The sequence below is a fragment of the Ranitomeya imitator genome, chromosome 1, assembly GCF_032444005.1.
Source record: "Ranitomeya imitator isolate aRanImi1 chromosome 1, aRanImi1.pri, whole genome shotgun sequence".
In the NCBI taxonomy this organism is placed as follows: domain Eukaryota; kingdom Metazoa; phylum Chordata; class Amphibia; order Anura; family Dendrobatidae; genus Ranitomeya; species Ranitomeya imitator.
Genome location: NC_091282.1, coordinates 1,052,634,189 through 1,052,654,982, shown reverse-complemented (window position 1 = coordinate 1,052,654,982; position 20,794 = coordinate 1,052,634,189). Strand labels below are relative to the sequence as shown.

The 20,794-nt window shown below is 43.7% G+C and overlaps 1 protein-coding gene across 1 annotated transcript in view; it reads right to left on the bottom strand.

The window, feature by feature from the left end:
• GUCY1A1 (guanylate cyclase 1 soluble subunit alpha 1) overlaps positions 1-20,794 on the bottom strand; it is a 103,643-nt gene that overhangs the window by 62,855 nt on the left and 19,994 nt on the right. Inside the window, exons 2-3 of the mRNA XM_069744117.1 lie at positions 9,962-10,029; positions 3,953-4,056 (exon numbers count right to left, since the gene is read on the bottom strand). Of these exons, the coding sequence (XP_069600218.1) occupies positions 3,953-4,056; positions 9,962-10,029 (172 nt within the window). The remainder of the gene's footprint in view (positions 1-3,952; positions 4,057-9,961; positions 10,030-20,794) is intronic.

Here is a 20,794-nt window from a genome sequence, read left to right as displayed (position 1 = left end):
TTGCTCGTCCATAGCCTTGTTGTATTGAAAGATAATCGTGAAATGAGCATTCTTAAAAATAATTATAATATTTCTGTTTAAAAACATCTTCCGTCTATTAGTTTCTTTTCTTTTGCTTGTAGTTCCTTAGCTCCAGTGTGCCGGCATATAGCCTAGGCAAACTTGCAAATTTCAACATACTGGACATTTAGATTGAATCAAGAAAAGTCAAAGTGGTTAAAATTTTGGGACAATATTCAGTATCAACAATGGTAGAAATGAGAGACAAATCCTTTCAGAATGTAACCCCTACAGTGGTCAGCCGATTGATTTTGCCTGAGAAAACCACAGCTAGCCTGGCATTTTCTTGGTACACTGACGAGCAAAAGGTACCGTATATACTCGAGTATAAGCCGACCCGAGTATAAGCCGACCCCCTTAATTTTGCCACAAAAAACTGGGAAAACTTAATGACTCGAGTATAAGCCTAGGGTGGAAAATGCAGCAGCTACCGGTAAATGTCAAAAGTAAAAATAGATATTAATAAAAGTAAAATTAATTGAGACATCAGTAGGTTAAGTGTTTTTGAATATTGATATTGAATCAAGAGCCCCATATAATGCTCCATAAAGTTTATGATGGGCCCCATAAGATGCTTCATACAAAATACGCCCTATATAATGCCCCATACAGTTTTTTGATGGGCCCCATAAGATGCTCCATATTAAAATATGCCCCATATAATCCTGCATAAAGGTTAATAATGGCCCCAAAAGATGCTCCATATATACATTTGCCCCATATGGTGCTGCACAAACGTTGATTATGGCCCCATAAGATGCTCCACATAGACACATGCCCCATACAATGCTGCACAAACGTTAATTATGGCCCCATAAGATACTCCATATAGACACTTGCCCCATACAGTGCTGCACAAACGTTAATTATGGCCCCATAAGATACTCCATATAGACACTTGCCCCATACAGTGCTGCACAAACGTTAATTATGGCCCCATAAGATGCTCCATATAGACACTTGCCCCATTTGCTGTTGCTGTGATAAAAAAAAAATCACATACTCACCTCTCGTCGCTCAGGCCCCCGGCACTTGCAATATTCACCTTTCCTCGATCCGATGCCGCTCCGTCTTCAGCATCTTCTGCACTGACGTTCAGGCAGAGGGCGTGCACTAACCACATCACCGCGCCCTCTGACCTGAGCGTCACTGCAGAAGACGCTGAAGACGGAGCGGCGCCCAGCGCAGCGCTCCCCTCCCCATTATACTCACCTGCTGCTGGCGCAGTCCCTGGTTCCCCGGCGCCGCAGCTTCTTCCTGTATTGAGCGGTCACCATTACTGCTCATTACAGTAATGAACATGCGGCTCCACCCTGCTCCTGGTGTGGTCCCTGCACGTCCCTGGTTCCTCGGCGCCGCAGCTTCTTCCTGTAGTGAGCGGTCACATGGTACCGCTCATTACAATAATGAATATGTGGTTCCACCTCCCATAGGGGTGAATCCGCATATTCATTACTGTAATGAGCAGTAATGGTGACCGCTCAATACAGGAAGAAGCTGCGGCGCCGAGGAACCAGGGACGTGCAGGGACCGCGCCAGGAGCAGGTGAGATAATTAGACAGCTGCCGCTCCCCCTTCACTGCCGACAACCGGGGTATGACTCGAGTATAAGCCGAGAGGGGGACTTTCAGACCCAAAAAATGGGCTGAAAATCTCGGCTTATACTCGAGTATATACGGTAATAATGTTTTAAACTTATAATTAGCATATGATTAGTGATGCAGAGTCTTGTCATTGCACTGCTTTTTTACTGTTTTACGCCTGGTAGTGGAAAAATCTTTTTCTTCCTGTGTACTAGAAAATTGCAACATGTTCTCACATTCCCTAATAGCTCAGTGTGTTATTAGCTTGATTCCCAAGTGAAATCAAGAGGCAGCAATGAACAAACTTTCCCAAGAAAAGAGAAACAGCATCACCCAGCTCATCGATAGTGGTAACTCAGCCAAGAAAATTGCCAAGCTACATCATCTGTGAGTGCCGTGACAGTTGGAAGAATATCAAATGAAGTCTGACCATCCCTTCAAAGCCAAGAGGTGGACGTCTAGGTAACAAGTCGGCTCATCACAAGGTCTATCAGTTCTGACACAACAGTGGAGGTGGCTCGTATGCTTCGTAATAGTGAGATCACAGATGTCCATGCAAGCTCCGTGCGAGGCTGGAATGATGGCCCGAAAATAGGTGAAGAAGCCTTGAACTTCAATATCGGCATAAGAGCGAAAGCTTGAGTTTGCAAAAATGTACAAAAAGTGGACAGTATAAGATTGGAGATGGGTGATTTTGAGCGATGAGACAAAAGTCAATACACTAGGCTCTGATTGGTGCAAATAGGTATGGAAGATACAAGGTAAAAATATGCTAACAGATCGAGAAATTGAAGGAACTGTCAAGTTTGGTGGAGGAAATATAGGGTTGTTTTACAGTAAAAGGCATTGGGTACTTGACCAGGATCAATGGTGGTCTCAATGCTAAGCTATATGCGAGTATCCTACTAGACGAGTTACTTGGTACACTCGAGTACTATGAGTATGAAAAGGACAAAATAGCGTTCCAGCAGGACAACGACCCAAAGAATAAGTCGAGATTGGTGAATAAATGGTTCAATGACAATGAAGTAGAGGTGCTGGATTGACCCCCACAGTCCCCAGACCTCAACTCAATCGACAATTTTTGGGTAGAGTTGAAGAAAAAGCTGTATACATACCCAAGTGAGCGGACCAGTATGCACCAACTTTAAGAACGTGTAGAAGAGACCTGGGAAACTGAATGCTGCCGGGGAGATAAAAGTTCATTTTCTCTACGTGCCAGCATCAGGCAGGTTAATTACTCTGCAGATTAACCCCATATCTGCAGGTTATTTGCATGTTTGCTGGTGACAGGTTCCTCTTAATAATTCAGCACATGCCCCTGTATCTGATACTGTTCTCCAATGAAATCAAACAACGCACACTGGAGATTACCATATTTTTCAGATTATACGATGTGCCAGATTATAAAACGCACCCCAAATTTTGAGGAGAAAAATAAGAAGTTTGTTTTTTTAAATAAAATGGTGGTGCTTCTTATAATCCATGTGTCTTATTGCTTACTGGGGGTGGTGGCTGCGGTGAAGCGGGGTCTGTGCTGGAGGAGGCAGGAGTGGGATGATGCAGCAGGCCGCAGGCTGGGATGAGAGGGGTGTTCCGATGTGCGGCGCTCCGCTTTGGGGGTCTCTGGTGCCACTGCGGGGGTCTCCGCTGCTGTTGCGGGTGTCTTCGATGCTGCGGGGGGGGGGGCTCTGATGACATTTTGTGAAAGGCCAGAGTCCCCCGCACTTTCATGGTTTCCTATGCGCTGAAATTTTGTCTCCTAAGATCTTGGTGCCGAGATCTCCATCTGCGCATGCACTGCCCCCTGGCGGCCATTTTCCCAGAGTCCACCGCACAGGAAACCATGGAACTGCGGCGGGAGGCTCTGGTCTTTCACAAAATGTTGGCAGAGCCCCCCCCCCGCAGCACCGGAGACCACCATGCAGCACCGGAGACCCCCGAGCAGCAACGGAGACCCCCGCACAGCACCGTCGGACACCCGCAGCACCGCCGAGCGCCCCCTCATCCCAGCCTGCAGCAACGGTACCGGTAAAGTGTATACACATTATAAGACGCACCCCCATTTTCCCCCCAAATTTGGGGGAAAAAAAGTGCGTGTTGTAATCCGAAAAATACAGTATATACGAAAATCAATACAAATTAGAGGCAAATGTGTAGTTGCAACTAGTTAGATTACAGTTAGTAAAGTCAAGCAGAAACTGTACTACTTGCTACATCCCGCACCCTTCACCATTCATAAGCCACATTGCAATGTCTAATGACTATAGCTAAATTTTGTCTTCAGAAAGTGAATAAAAAAATAATACCTGCAGCACTTGATTGGTCTAGAACAATTTTCTCAAAATCATCTCTCTCAGCAGCTTTTGCACACACTGGTAAAGCAGGCAGCTTGAAAGTAACACAAGTAGATCTGCAGACAGAACAATAAGATGTAATTACATTCAGTACAATGAACACATGACAAATCTAAACACGACTGTGCCAAGCTATTCTATTGTATTGTTTCACAAGTAACAGTAATTGATATTTAGTTTGGAATTGTTCATTTATATTGTGTATTCAACTCTTGGCTGATTCTGTAACTCCTTGTGACGCATCCTTGTATTTCTTTTCACAAACTGCCATGTCTCACTCATCTTTAGAAAAAGAATACTATGTTTTTGTGGCATTTTTTATGTTATTTAAGATAAAAAGTAATAGAAAAATAATAAGTGGAATACATAAAACTGTCCTTTTAAACATCAAAGACACCATTTATAGGCTAATTTGCCCATTCCCAACTCAGTGAATTTTTGCACGTTTGTTTGTCTTTTCTTTCCCTTCTTTCAAGAGCAATAACATTTTCAATTTTCCATCAACATAGCCATTTGAGGTATGTTATGTATTTTTGTGTGGGAAAAGTTGCAGTTATACTGAACAAAAGAAAAAAAAATTGATGTGGGATGGAAATGGGTAAAATCATACAATTTTGCTACTGTGTTTTGTTTTTATGGTGTTGATAGTGCAGTAAAAATAATCTGGTAATATTTTTCTCCTAGCAATGAAATTTCGGCAATATCAAACTTGCGTAGCTTTTTTTTTTGTGGTGTTATTTATATTGTGAAAGATGTGGTGGAGGGTAGCAAACGTACTTTTACAGATGCGGTGATACCAAATGTTATTTGTTTATAAATTTCTTCATTGAGAAAAGTGGAGTGATTCAAAAACTTATGTTTTATTTTATTTAAGAATTTCCAGAAACTCTGTTTAAGGGTATGTGCACACGTATTCTTCGCCACTGCAGATTTTTCCGCAGCAGATTTGATAAATCGCTGTGTTTTTGCCTGCAGATTTATCTCAGATTTACTGTGGTTTTTCTGCGCATTTCACTGCGGTTTTACAACTGCGGTTTTCTATAGGAGCAGCTGTAAAACCGCTGTGGAATCCGCAGAAAGAAGTGACATGCTGCGGAATGTAAACCGCTGCTTTTCCGTGCGTTTTTTCCGCAGCATGTGCACAGCGTTTTTGGTTTCCCATAGGTTTACATTGAACTGTAAACTCATGGGAAACTGCTGCGGATCCTCAGCGTTTTCCGCAGCGTGTGCACATACCCTAATGCTTCTTATTTATTTTAGTCCCCCTATGGGAATTTAATTGTGCAATTGCTTGTACTATATACTGTAATACATCGATTTCCTATGAAATTAAAAAATGTCAGCACTCCCGGTCCCTGAGCACTCGTGCGATGTCACACATGGTGTTCGATGCCCAATCAACACTGGCGTCATTGCCTCCGCCTTCATATGGATTGAACATGAAGAGGAAGTCAGGGAACAGCTGTAGGCTGGATTTCCTCTTCATGTTCAATTTCTACGAAGGCGGAGACAATGACGCCAGTGCTGACTGGGCACCGGACACAACGTGTCACAACACCGCACACAAGCTCCGGGACCCTGAGTGCTGACACCACTAGAACATCGCCAGCACGGGAGGGGAGGATAGGTTTTTTTACTTTGTCGGGGCCAAACATTTAACTCAAAAAGGGGTTGGACAACCCCTTTATATAGATATAGGCTCGCACTACAATGATAACCCTTTGGTACCCCATGATTGCATTGACATTGGAATGGACACTGATCACAGATCGCACTACTTAAATGTTGCTATGAGAGACTGGCAGTGACATTTAGGTGGCTCCCGAAACCATCACTGATTGTGGATACTTCACACTAGACCTTGGAAATCAAGGTCCCAGAGTCTGGAGGAAGGGTGGAGAGGCACACAATCCAAGCTCCTTAAGGTCTAGTGTGAAGTTTCCACAATAACTGATGGTTTGGGGAGCCATGTCATCTGCTGGTGTAGATAAAACAAAAAAACCGAGTATATAGATCCCAATACACATATTTAAAAATATATGTTTTTTATTAATCAACAATATTCTGAAAACATTACATCAGTAAATACATATATAGCACAGGATAAAGTGAGGAGGAAACAGATGGTAGCGGCGAAACAGAAAGAAAAGTATATATCACATCCCTGGGGCTGCTAGTACAAGATCACTAGTATAAGGATTTCATGTGACAAATGCCACAATCTCCCATAGTTAAATTATTAGTTAAAGTGCCACAGTGCAAAGATATTACCATTCATAAGTACCAAGCAGCTTACCCATCGTGTATGGATGTCTTTCCAAGTTCCACACGCAGCCCCCCTGACGCACGTTTCGCGGTCTGCTTTTTCAAAAAGGGGTCTGTATAGTTTTTTGTGATTCGCTGTGTCTCTTTTCGCATGTGCTGGCATTGCAGGACCTTAGGTATCCATGGTTACGACCACAAGCAACTAGCTATCTAACTCACTATATCGGTGGTCGTAACCATGGATACCTAAGGTCCTGCAATGCCTGCACATACGAAAAGAGACATAGGGAATCAGAAAAACCATACTGCATTTCTAATTGGAGGTAGTTGATAATATTTGTATTACACCTACTACATATTGGGATAGGATCTCGGAGATGGAATTACCCCTTTAAAGACAGTGATGTATATTGACAAATGTATCATACTGGTAAATGAGGAAACTAGGAACGAGCTCAATAAATTAGCTGAAAATTAAACTAAAGCAATGACACTTATTATAAAGGTGGGTTTATACAGGTGCTTCTCACAAAAATAGCTTTTTGGTGATATTGAGAAGCACTTGTATATCTAACATATACATAAATGTTTGAGAATATTTGCTGCAGAAATTCTAGGTATAAATACCAGCATCTCAATAAATAAAGGAGTAAACAACATAAAACATGTATGCAGGTGGCTATCTGATTAAATGATTGTAAAGAAACTGGACATTTCTTACTTGTCCCAAGCACAGCACAGACACCCGCATGCTATTTTTATTGCCTTTGTTACAAAGTTCAATTGCTTTTATAACAACATTTATCTATAAAATGATCAACGTGTTCTTCGAGAAACTGACACTTATGTATCTCGATCTCTGAACAGTGCTCTAATTCGGTCAGCTATCTAACTCATCATCTTGCATCAGTTTTTCCTGGCACCTTCATTTTGCTTGTGTGATAACGTCAAAGATGTGGCCATCGGTGTGAAACTGTAGGCAGACTGCTTTGTTAGTCACCTAATAGAAAACAGGACTGCTGGGCTTTTTAATTTTCCCGTATGCCACATAAAATGGGAAAGGGAGACTTCACCAGTATATAGTATATGTATGTGTATATATATATACACACATTGGATGGATAGATAGATTTATAGATAGATAGGTAGATAGATAGATAGATAGATAGATAGATAGATAGATAGATAGATAGATAGATAATTACCGTGCTCAGCATTCAAGAGTTTTCTTTCAGAATCAACATTTTCAATGGGATATATGCATATTTTGTACACCCAAAAAAGTAGTTTCTAGTGATACGCGAATATACTCGTTACTTGAGATTTCCCGAGCACGTTCGGGTGTCCTCCGAGTATTTTTTAGTGCTTGGAAATTTAGTTTTTCTTGCCGCAGCTGAATGATTTACATCTGTTAGCCAGCATAAGTACATGTGGAGATTCCCTAGCCACCAGGCAACCCCCACATGTACTTATGCTGGCTAACAGATGTAAATCATTCAGCTGCGGCAAGAAAAACTAAATTTCCAAGCACTAAAAAATACTCGGAGGACCCCAGAGCATGCTCGAGAAATCTCGAGTAACGAGTATATTCCCTCATCACTACTAGTTTCCTAATAAATTCATTCAAGATTATATTCAAAGAGTACACTGCAATGTTTACACAGTATATCGCAAAAGTGAGTACACCCCACACATTTTTGTAAATATTTTATTATATTTTTTCATGACACAACACTGAAGATATGACACTCTGATACAATGTAAGGTAGTCGGTGTACAGCTTGTTTAACAGTGTAAATGTGGTGTGCCCTCTAAATAACTCAACACACAGGCATTAATATCTAAACCGCTGGTAATAAAAGCGAGTACATCCATAAGTCAAAATGGGCAAATTGTGCTGAATTAGCCATTTTCCCTCCCCGATATCATGTGACTTGTTAGTGTTACAAGGTCTCAGTTGTGAATGTGGAGTTAAATTTGGTGTTATCGCTCTCAAAGTCTCTCACACTGGTCACTGGAAGTTCAAGATGGCACCTCACGGCATCCTCTGTGAGGATCTGAAAAAAATAGTTTTTGCTCTATATAAAGATGGTCTAGACTATAAGAAGATTTCCAACACCCTGAAACTGAGCTGCAGCACGGTGGCTAAGACCATACAACGGATTATCATGATAGGTTCCACTCAGAACTGGCCTCGCCATGGTCGACCAAAGACATTGAGTGTACATGCTCCGCGTCATATCCAGAGGTTCTCTTTTCAAAATAGATGTATGAGTGCTGCCAGCAATGCTGCAGAGATTACAGGGGTGGGGGCTCTGCCTATCAGTGCTCAGACCATACGCTGCCCACACTGCATCAAATTGGACTGCATGGCTGCTGTCTCAGAAGGAAGCCTCTTCTAAAGAAGATGCACAAGAAAGCCCACAAACAGTTTGGTGAAGACAAGCAGATGAAGGACAAGGATTCCTGGAACCAAGTCCTGTGGTCTGATGAGACCAAGATAAAATTATTTGATTCAGATGGTATCAAGCGTTTGTGGTGGCAGTCAGGTCAGGAGTACAAAGACAAGTGTGTCTTGCCTACAGTCAAGCATGGTGGTGGGAGTGTAATGGTTTTGGGCTGCATGAGTGATGCTGTGGGGAGCTACAGTTCATTGAATGACGACATACACTGTGACATACTGAAGCAGGACATGATCCCCTTCCTTTGGAAACTGGGCCGAAAGGCAGTATCCCAAAATGATTACACACCAGACACACCACCAAGATGACCACTGTTTTGCTAAAGAAACTGAGGGTAAAGGTGTAGGACTGGCCAAGATTTAATCCCTATTGAGCATCTGTGGGAAATCCTCAAATGGATGGTGGAGGATCACAAGGTCTCTAAGATTCACCAAATCCGTGATGTCGTCAATGGTAGCCTGTGAATCTCTAGTGAACTCCAAGCCCAAGACAGTTAAGGTAGTGCTTGAAAATAATGGTGGCCACACAAAATATTTACAGTTTGTGCACAATTTAGCCATTTATACTTAGGGGTGTACTCACTTTTGTTGCCAGCAGTTTAGATATTAATGGCTGTGTGCTGCATTATTTACACAGCACACCAAACTTACACTGTTATACCAGCTGTACACTGACTACCTTACATTGTATCGAAGTGTCATATCTTCAGTGTTGACCCATGCAAAGATAAAATAAAATATTTACAAAAATGTGAGGGGTGTACTCACTTTTGTGATCTACTGTATATACACATATGTATATAATATACACATACCAAAAAAAGGAAGTAAAACAATGGTTTTCACTCTTCACATATCACATTGATCTCTTCGTTACAGAAATACAAAAAAATTCCAACATGTTCCTTATTATTCATATTCATTTCATTAGATCTGCAATAATGCTCATAGAGAATGGTGAATGTTGAAGCAGCTGTAAAATATTGCAAGCACTCAGCATGCTGGCCCCTTTTTAATATGATTAGTTTTAGCTCAGATGGGTTTAAAAGACAGGTCATCATTCGGAGAATTAAGAGGACTTACACAGGACTATTTTTATCCCAGCTGTCTGCGACAAAAACACTAGAGAACAGCAGATGCACGGCGAAGGCCTGAACATTGACACTAAAGCCTAAAATTCCTCTAGTGCTATATGAAATCGATACAGAAAACAACCATAAAAAATTGTAGCTTACCTGTTGGTTGTATATTTTGTCTTATGTCTTGCAATTGATCTTTGAAGAGCAAGATTCAGCCTCTCAAACTGCAAAACAAGCCAAATAGTGCAAATAAGCTACATAATAGTGATGGCAATAATCATCAGAGGATCGATGACAGCTGCTACTGCACTGCTATTTTCAAACTGATTTTTTTTTTTAGGAATTTATGGATAACATGAAAAAAGAGGATTACATACATATTATACAGTATATGCGATCATGCTGCCGCGCAGGCGCCACCGCCGGCACCTGCCTGCAGAAGGTTTTTTTCAAAATATATATATATACTAGATGGTGGCCCGATTCTAACGCATCGGGTATTCTAGAATATGTATGTAGTTTATTTATGAATATTTTAGAATAATACAATGAATATACAGAATTCAGCTGGCTGGATGCGAACAAATAGCAAAGCGTGGATCAAATGCCGCGCCAATTCGCGGCCGGAGTGCGCCTGTCACTGATTGTTCGCAGCCGGCCACGTAGTATATTGCACAGCCGCGTAGTATATAGCACAGCCACGTAGTATATAATACAGCTCACGTAGTATATAACAGCCCACGCAGTATATAACACAGCCCACGTTGTGTATAACACAGCCCACGTAGTGTATAACACAGCCACGTAGTATATAACACAGCCCACGTAGTATATTGCACAGCCACTTAGTATGTAGCACAGCCCACGTAGTATATTGCACACCCCACGTAGTATATAGCACAGCCACGTTGTATATTACACAGCCCACATAGTATATAGCACAGCAACGTAGTATATGACAGCCCACACAGTATATAACACACCCCACGTAGTGTATAACACAGCCCACGTAGTGTATAACACAGCCATGTAGTATATAACACAGCCCACGTAGTATATTGCACAGCTACGTAGTATGTAGCACAGCCCACGTAGTATATTGCACAGCCCACGTAGTATATTGCACAGCCACGTAGTATATAGCACAGCTACGTAGCATATTGCACAGTCACATAGTATACAGCACAGCCACGTAGTATAATGCACAGCCCACACAGTATATAACACAGCCCACGTAGTATATATCACAGCGACGTAGTATATAACACAGCCCATGCAGTATATAACACAGCCACGCAGTCCCACATAGTATATAGCACAGCCAAGTAGTATACAGCACAGCCACATAGTATATTGCACAGCCACGTAGTATATTGCACAGCCCACGTAGTATATTGCACAGCCACGTAGTATATTGCACAGCCACGTAGTATATAGCACAGCCACGTAGTATATTGCACAGCCCATGCAGTATATAGCACAGCAACGTAGTATTTAACACGGCCCATGCAGTATATAACACTGTATATAACACAGCCACATAGTCCCACATAGTATATAGCACAGCCAAGTAGTATACAGCACAGCCACATAGTATATTGCACAGCCACGTAGTATATTGCTCAGCCACGTAGTATATAGCACAGCCATGCAGTATATTGCACAGCCACGTAGTATATTGCACAGCCACACAGTATATTGCATAGTCCACGTAGTATATAGCACAGCCCACGTAGTATGTAACACAGCCACGTAGTATATTACACAGCCCACGTAGTATATTGCACAGCCACGTAGTATATTGCACAGCCACGTAGTATATAGCACAGCCACGTAGTATATTGCACAGCCCACGCAGTATATTACACAGCCCATGTAGTATATAGCACAGCAACGTAGTATTTAACACGGCCCATGCAGTATATAACACAGCCACATAGTCCCACATAGTATATAGCACAGCCAAGTAGTATGCAGCACAGCCACGTAGTATATTGCACAGCCACGTAGTATATTGCTCAGCCACGTAGTATATAGCACAGCCATGCAGTATATTGCACAGCCACATAGTATATTGCACAGTCCACATAGAATATAGCACAGCCCATATAGTATATAACACAGCCACGTAGTATATTACACAGCCCACGTAGTATATACAGTAGCACAGCCACGTAGTATATTGCACAGCCGACGCAGTATATAACACAGCCCACGCAGTATATAGCACAGCCCACGCAGTATATTACAGCCACGTAATATATTACACAGCCCACGTAGTATATTGCACAGCGACGTAGTATATAACACAGCCCATTCAGTATATAACACAGCCCAATTAGTCCCACATAGTATATAGCACAGCCAAGTAGTATATTGCACAGCCACGAAGTATATTGCACAGCCACGTAGTATATTGCACAGTCCACGTAGTATATAGCACAGCCACGTATTATATTGCACAGCCGACGTACTATATAACACAGCCAATGCAGTCTATAACACTGCCCATATAACACAGCCCACGCAGTATATAGCAATGTGGGCACCATATCCCTGTTAAAAAAAGAATTAGAATAAAAAATAGTTATATCCTCACCATCCGACGGCCCCGGATCCATCCCAGGCCTTTCCCGCTCCTCGCGCGCCGCTCTGGTCCCAAGCGGCAATAACACGTGATGATGTAACGGTCTCACGAGACCGCTACATCATCTCCGGTCATAATGCAATGCATTATTGTGACCGGCGCGCGAGGAGCGGGAAAGGCCTGGGCTGGATCCGGGGGCCGTCGGAGGGTGAGTATATAATGATTTTTTTTATTTTTTAAATTATTTTTAACATTATAGGTTTTTACTATTGATGCTGCATAGGCAGCATCAATAGTAAAAAGTTGGTCACACAGAGGGTTAATGGCAGCGTTAACGGACTGCCTTACACCGCGTTATGCCGCGGTGTAAGGCAGTCCTTTTAACGCTATGTGGGCGCTGACTGGGGGGAGTATGGAGGGGGCACTGACTGCACGGGATTTCCGTGACAGACAGGCAGACAGAAAGACAGACAGAAAGACGGAAGTGACCCTTAGACAATTATATGGTAGATATAAATATATATGTATATATATATATATATATATACATATATATATATATATGTATATTTTATAATATTCATTATGTAAAACAGGGGGTAGGTCACTGAGGGATCAGTGACCTGTCGTAAGCCATACACATGAACACCTAAGCAGAGCACCACATAAAGACCCCCACAGGCTGCCCTGAAGCACGAGCATATCATTAACTGAAAATAAAGATTAAACAACAACCACAAAATGGATTTCATCACCGGCTATCATATTAATCAGTATAACGCCACCAATCTGACACTGTCTGTAGGTTACTGAGAACAATCCTGCTGACAGGTTCCCTTTAAACTACGGCATGCATACGTTTTGGTATATAGACTAATACGATGGTACATAAATATTTGGTTGCATATTAAAGTTTAAAAATGAAAATCATAGATTGAATTGGCCTTATAGCAGTAAAGTGGTTGACCACTACAGAACATCACCTTCTTAAAGGGAACAAATCATGTTGTGCATGTGTAACAGTGCCCAGGGTAGTAGCCATAGGCGAGTATCATGTGTCCGTTACCCCGGCAAATTACAAACAATTGTGGGTCCTAGCTGGGTGTTAGTGTTGTGAGGGCCTTGTACCCATGCAGGTCGCCAGTAGACAATGGTATTGGCTGGCCAGGGCCACGTATTCCACAGATTAATAAAGGAGACTTCCGTTCAAACATGGTAACGGGTATAAAGTCTTGTGGACGTTTCTTTCACAGTTTCCTTCCACTGTAGTCTACTCAATGAAGTGAAGCACACTGTTTCACCTTACTTCGTCACAGCCTAGCTTGTGGCCACAGTCCTGATCAACAAGTCTCTCTACCTGCTCAGCGGTTCAGCGTCCTATCACTACGGATGCCCTGGATCTACCACTCTGGACTACCTACTAGTCCCCACGAAATCAGACCTGTTCAGGTCCATTCCTTTGGCATCCAGCAGGCTCAGGGTTTTGAATGACTGCAGCAATCACATTTCGTCCAACTGGAAAAAAAAATTCAAGGATGAAATATGAACATGGAGGCTGATCAGCAGACACAGACTGCCTGCCGCTCTCTAAAAACACCCCAGTTGGGATCATAACTGAATATGAAGGCCCGGTCAGGAGTTGAAGAGGAGAATTATAAATGCAGGGACCAGACACTTTCTGTTTCTACACAATGGGCAATTGTACGTACACAGTGCTATATAATATGCACTGTGGACTGACAATTATGCACTATATTTTATAATATATAAAAACATATATACATTTTTTACCTGCTGATTTTCTGCACCTAATAGAATTCTATGGGGAAAATCCACACATAAAACTTAGTGTACCGGCATATTTCTATAGATCCCATCCCCTCTGCTGGAACTGTAAGACACTGCGTTTTTTGTGCAGCGAGGATACCCAGTAACAAAAACTCACCAAAAACTCATCATGGTAACTTAATTTAATTCATTGTGCAGTCTGCTACGGTATATAGAAGATGTAGACGCCAAAAAGCCCAACATTTTCAAGGAGATCTTATTGCAAAAAAAATGCTTAGCCAACATAAAACACGTGGCAAAAATTATGGAATCACCGGTCTTGGAGGATGTTCATTCAGTTGTTTAATTTTGTAGAAAAAAAACAGATCACAGACATGGCACAAAACTGAAGTCATTTCAAATGGCAACTTTCTAGCTTTAAGGGCTCATACTCACTTGCGAGAAACTCGGATGAGTCTCGCACAGCAATACCCGACACTGCACCCAGCACTCAGGAGTGCAGCGCGCGGCTGCATGTTTTCCTATGCGGCCACACGCTCCGATCTGAGTGCCGGCAGCAGCGCCGGGTATTAACATGCGAGACTCATCCGAGTTTCTCGCAAGTGAGTATGAGCCCTAAGAAAGAGTAAAGAAATCAAGAACAAAAAATGTGGTAGTCACTAATGGTTACTTTTTGTAACCGAGCATAGGGTAAAAATTATGAGGGAAAAAATTATGGAATCACCCTGTAAATTTTCATTCCCAAAACTAACACCTGCATCAAATTAGATCTGCTCGTTAGTCTGCATCTAAAAATGAGTGATCACACCTTGGCGAGCTGTTGCACCAAGTGGACTGCCATGAATCATGGCTCCAATACGAGAAATGTCAATTGAAACAAAGGAGAGGATCATCAAACTCTTATAAGAGGGTAGATCATCAAGCAATGTTGCAAAAGATGTTGGTTGTTCACAGTCAGCTGTGTCTAAAATCTGGACCAAATACAAACAACATGGGAAGGTTGTTAAACGCAAACATGCTGGTAGACCAAGGAAGACATCAAAGCGTCAAGACCGGATTCTTAAAGCAATATGTCTCCAAAACTGCCTAAAGGAAATGGGATTTACATACAGAAACGCTAAACAAAAGCCATCATTAACACCAAAACAGAAAAAAAGAAGGTTACAATGGGCTAAGGAAAAGCAATCATGGACTGTCAATGACTGGATGAAAGTCATGTTCAGTGATGAATCACGAATCTGCATTAGGCAAGGTGATGATGCTGGAACTTTTGTTTGGTGCCGTTCCAATGAGATTTATAAAGATGACTGCCTGAAGAGAACATGCAAATTTCCACAGTCATTGATGATATGGGGCTGCATGTCAGGTAAAGGCACTGGGGAGATGGCTGTCATTACATCTTCAATAAATGCACAAGTTTATGTTGATATTTTGAATACTTTTCTTATCTCATCAATTGAAAGGATGTTTGAGGATGATGAAATCATTTTTCAAGATGGTAATGCATCTTGCCATAGAGCAAAAACTGTGAAAACATTCAACACATAAAGTCAATGTCATGGCCTGCAAATAGTCTGGATCTCAATCACATTGAAAATCTTTGGTGGAAGTTGACGAAAATGGTCCATGACAAGGCTCCAACCTGCAAAGCTGATCTGGAAACAGCAATCGGAGAAAGTTGGAGCCAGATTGATGAAGAGTACTGCTTGACACTCATTAAGTCCATGCCTCCTAGACTGCAAGCTGTTATAAAAGCCAGAGGTGGTGCAACAAAATACTAGTGATGTGTTGGGGTGTTTTTCATGATTCCATAATTTTTTCCTCAGAATTGAGTGATTCCATAATTTTTTCCCTATGCTTGGTTAAAAAAGTAACCATTACTGCCTACCACATTTTTTGTTCTTGATTTCTTTTAGTGATTCTTAAAGCCAGAAAGTTGCCATTTCAAAAGACTTTAGTTTTGTGCCACGTCTGTGATCTGCTTTTTTTCTACAAAATTAAACAACTAAATGAACATCCTCCAAGGCCGGTGATTCCATAATGTTTGCCAGGGGTTGTATATGCATTTATGTAGTGTCCATATCCTTTTAAATTATAGGGGAGATGTATTCAAAGTCCCCAAAGTCGCTTCCCGAAAAAGCAGAGTGAAACGTGTGTCGGGGCGGAGGGACGCCATTGCATCCACGGCGATCAATACTAACAGGTAAAACATGCTCCACTATCATGCCATTTGATTGTGCACACTTAATTTTCCGGAAAGAAAGGCACTATAGCAATGCCACCACATCGCGGCGGCCATTTTCCTGAAGCCGAGTTCGAATCTCAGCTTCAGGAAAATGGCCGCCGCGATGTCCATCTGCGCACGCGTGGCACCCCGCGGCCGTTTTCCTGAAGCCCTGGGAAGCAGGAGACTCCATCTGCGCACGCGCGGCCTCAGGAAGATGGCCGCGGCCACCGAGAAACCGCTGAATAGCGGCGAGCGTGCTCTTTTTGTACAGCTGCGCAGTGCATTCGGCACTTGCGCATGCGAGAAGCACTACGCCACCAACGGGAACATAAGCAAGATGTGGGGGAAGAAACAGCGCTGTGACCACGCCCATCCGACCTGACCAGCCTGATTGACAGGCGAAAAAGGCCACTTTTGTAAGGTATTTCGGCAGCATAGGTAGGGAATCGGGGGACAAAAAATACCCTATTGTAATGCACAGCTCAGGCCCTATTTAACAGTATTTTTATCTCCTACTGAAAAAACGGGGTGACAGGTTCCCTTTAAAGCTCCTTCTTATGCCTTAGTGATTGCTCTAGAATTGTAAATCAAATTTTAATCCGCACTCACGCTATGCACATAAGCTCCACAAAAGCAATGTGGACATATAAACAGCCCCATGGACTATAATGTGCACGTGTTCTAGCCGTGAAAAACATGGATAGAACACGGAGATTAAAAATGGACAAGACCTAAAATGACTCATTTTTCAACTATAGTTTGGAATTAGTTGTTAATATAGAACACAATATTAAATTACACTAATGAACATTTTTTTGTCAAACCTTTACAGTCAAGCATATAGCTCAGAAGGATAATACTGTATATGAAAATATTAACATACGGTAATTACTTTGTTAACAAGAGAGGCAAAAGTAATTACCAAACTGCACAATTTGCTGCAAGCTGACTTCATTGTTTAACATCAGAAGAAAATTTAAGCAAACAAGAGCTTGTTAATTAGTATTTTGAAATCAAGAAAGATTTACCTAAGCAGACAATTTGATATACACTGATCATCCATAACATTAAAACGAATGACCCATCTGCTCAAGAACCAGAACGTAATGACACCATAGCACAAATACTAAATACAAAGTTAGAGGAGTTGATGGTTATTTTATGTTTTCACATTGCCTGCTGTTATCCAAATGTTTCAAACTCCTGGAAAATGCCTTTATGGCTAATGGCTGACAATGATAGAAAGGTGGCACAATACAGCACAACACAACTTGCTGAGTGTGGGGCTGTGCAGACACTGAGTGCTTGCACTGACCCATGTCCACTGCCAAAAATGCCTACACTTGGCACATGAGCATCCTAACTGGGGCATAGAGTAGAAGGCAGCCAAGTCTGAAAATGCAACATGAAAATGCAACAATTTTTTTTAATGTTTGTCAGAGATGGATGAGTAACTTAATTGGTGAAGGGATGACACCAAGATGCACTTTTGGAATAAGAGAAACCGCCACAGTATGTTGCCCCTCCACAGAGCAATGGCCCCCACAGCTCCTGACACAGTACGATGGCCCCCACAGCTCCTGACACAGTACGATAGCCCTCACAGCACCTGACACATTACGATGGCCCCCACAGCTCCTGACACAGTACGATAGCCCTCACAGCTCCTGACACATTACGATGGCCCCCACAGCTCCTGACACAGTACGATGGCCCCCACAGCTCCTGACACAGTACGATAGCCCTCACAGCTCCTGACACAGTACGATGGCCCCCACATCTCCTGACACAGTACGATAGCCCCCACAGCTCCTGACACAGTACGATGGCCCCCACAGCTCCTGACACAGTACGATGGCCCCCACAGCTCCTGACACAGTACGATAGCCCTCACAGCTCCTGACACAGTACGATGGCCCCCACAGCTCCTGACACAGTACGATGGCCCCCACAGCTCCTGACACAGTACGATAGCCCTCACAGCTCCTGACACAGTACGATGGCCCCCACAGCTCCTGACACAGTACGATAGTCCCCACAGCTCCTGACAAAGTACGATGGCCCCCACAGCTCCTGACGCAGTGCGATGGCCCCCACAGCTCCTGACACAGTGCGATGGCCCCCACAGCTCCTGACATAGTGCGATGGCCCCCACAGCTCCTGACACAGTACGATAGCCCCCACAGCTCCTGACACAGTACGATGGCCCCCACAGCTCCTGACACAGTACGATGGCCCCCACAGCTCCTGACACAGTACGATAGCCCCCACAGCTCCTGACACAGTACAATGGCCCCCACAGCTCCTGACACAGTGCGATGGCCCCCACAGCTCCTGACACAGTGCGATGGCCCCCACAGCTCCTGACACAGTGCGATGGCCCCCACAGCTCCTGACACAGTGTGATGGCCCCCACAGCTCCTGACACAGTACGATAGCCCTCACAGCTCCTGACACAGTACGATGGCCCCCACAGCTCCTGACACAGTACGATGGCCCCCACAGCTCCTGACTCAGTACGGTGGCCCCCACAGCTCCTGACAGAGTGCGATGGCCCCCATAGCTCCTGACAGAGTACGATAGCCCTCACAGCTCCTGACACAGTACGATGGCCCCCACAGCTCCTGACACAGTACGATGGCCCCCACAGCTCCTGATACAGTACGATGGCCCCCACAGCTCCTGACACAGTACGATGGCCTCCACAGCTCCTGACACAGTAAGATGGCCCCCACAGCTCCTGACATAGTGCGATGGCCCCCACAGCTCCTGACACAGTGCGATGGCCCCCACAGCCTCTCCCATCACACAATATGAAGCCCTCCGCACAATATTATGGCCAAACACACAGTATGATGGCCTCTACAGTAGCCCTCTCACACAGGATGATGGGCTCCACAGCCACCCCCATACACATACAGAATGATGCCCCACATAATACTCCACACGGTAAAATATCCTGCCCAGACTCACTTCATAGTATGATGCTCCCACAGTTCCTCTTACAGTATGATGGTGCAACATCTCCATTGGTGCTTGCCCTTCTTGCCAATGTTTCTGCCGCAGGGCGGCTCTGCGCTGTCTTTGCAGGTGACGCCGTGCAATGTTTTCAGTTTTTAGTCTGTCCAAGGTTGTCTTTTTGAGCCTGTGCCTTCTGACAGACGTAACAGATGGAACCCACAGCCCCCCAAACATAGTACAATTCCCACACGCAGTATTGCTTGGATAATCTGACTGCCTCAAAGCATGACGGTCCCTACACTTCTCCCCCACGGCATAACTGCCTTCACAGCCACCCCACACAGTATGATAGCCCCATGCACGGTATTGAACTCCTCACAAACTAGTTCCTGAACTCACAGGCTCAACTACAGATATGTAGTTCACCGCTATTGGTGGCACTCCACTACCAAGACTGGCAAATAGAGTTTACAAAACCCAGTGTCTGCGACAAGCCAATTTTATCACTGGATAGCAATAGCCACCATACAATAAATAAGTATCACGGTTTAATCATTCAATTCCATTTTTTTCTATCAAAAACTGGACATAATTCAAAACAATTTCTGTGATTGTTACAAAATATATCCTTATCTTGTGTCAAGATACTTTCATCATTTCTTAAAAATGGGATTAAGTTTTTTTCTCGTAAAGCCCCATACTATTGGTCAAATTCTGCCCCTTTGTTCTTTTCTCTGATCTTTCTAATTTTCTCCATATTTGGCTTTTACATAAAGACACCTGAGTCGCCCGTCAGGGCAGTGGGGTACTCGGTACCGGGTCCGGTCGCAATTAAAGGGGTGGTCACGGTGGCAGCGACCCGGCCCGTGGCCCTGGGCGCCCAAGTAAAAGGGACGGTCTTTAAAGGGGTTGTGGAAATAATGAAAGTTCGTGACGCCACCTGTGGTTCTCGGTCAGAGGTGACCAACTCTGCTTAAAGGGGTCCTCTGGGGGCGATGGTGCTGCAGCAAAGATGGTGCCGCTTCCCACAGGTGAAGCGGAGTCCCCAGGGCTCCCGTTGTGTTTGGCAGGGATGGTGAATGCCGCAAATAATTGGAGGACACAGGGTTGCTGTCTTTACCTGGTTTACTGGTGTTTAGCAGCCTCAGTCCAGGGTACTGGCAACAGGTATATATGGAGTCCAGGCAGCCTGAAGACAAGTGGAAATCCCCTTGACAGGTCAGTTTGGGAGCCGTCCACTATGCACTGGTCTGTGGTCCCTTGCTGCCTGTAGTTGTCTAGCAAGGTCCTCTTTCTTCCCCTGTCCAGGGACAGTACCTGCACGGTAGGCAACTTGAGCCGTCTCTTTGGGGTCTCTGTCCACGGTGACTCCGGGCTCTGATTGCTGCTGTACCTCTGGTATTATGTGGGCAAGTCCCTTTTAGTT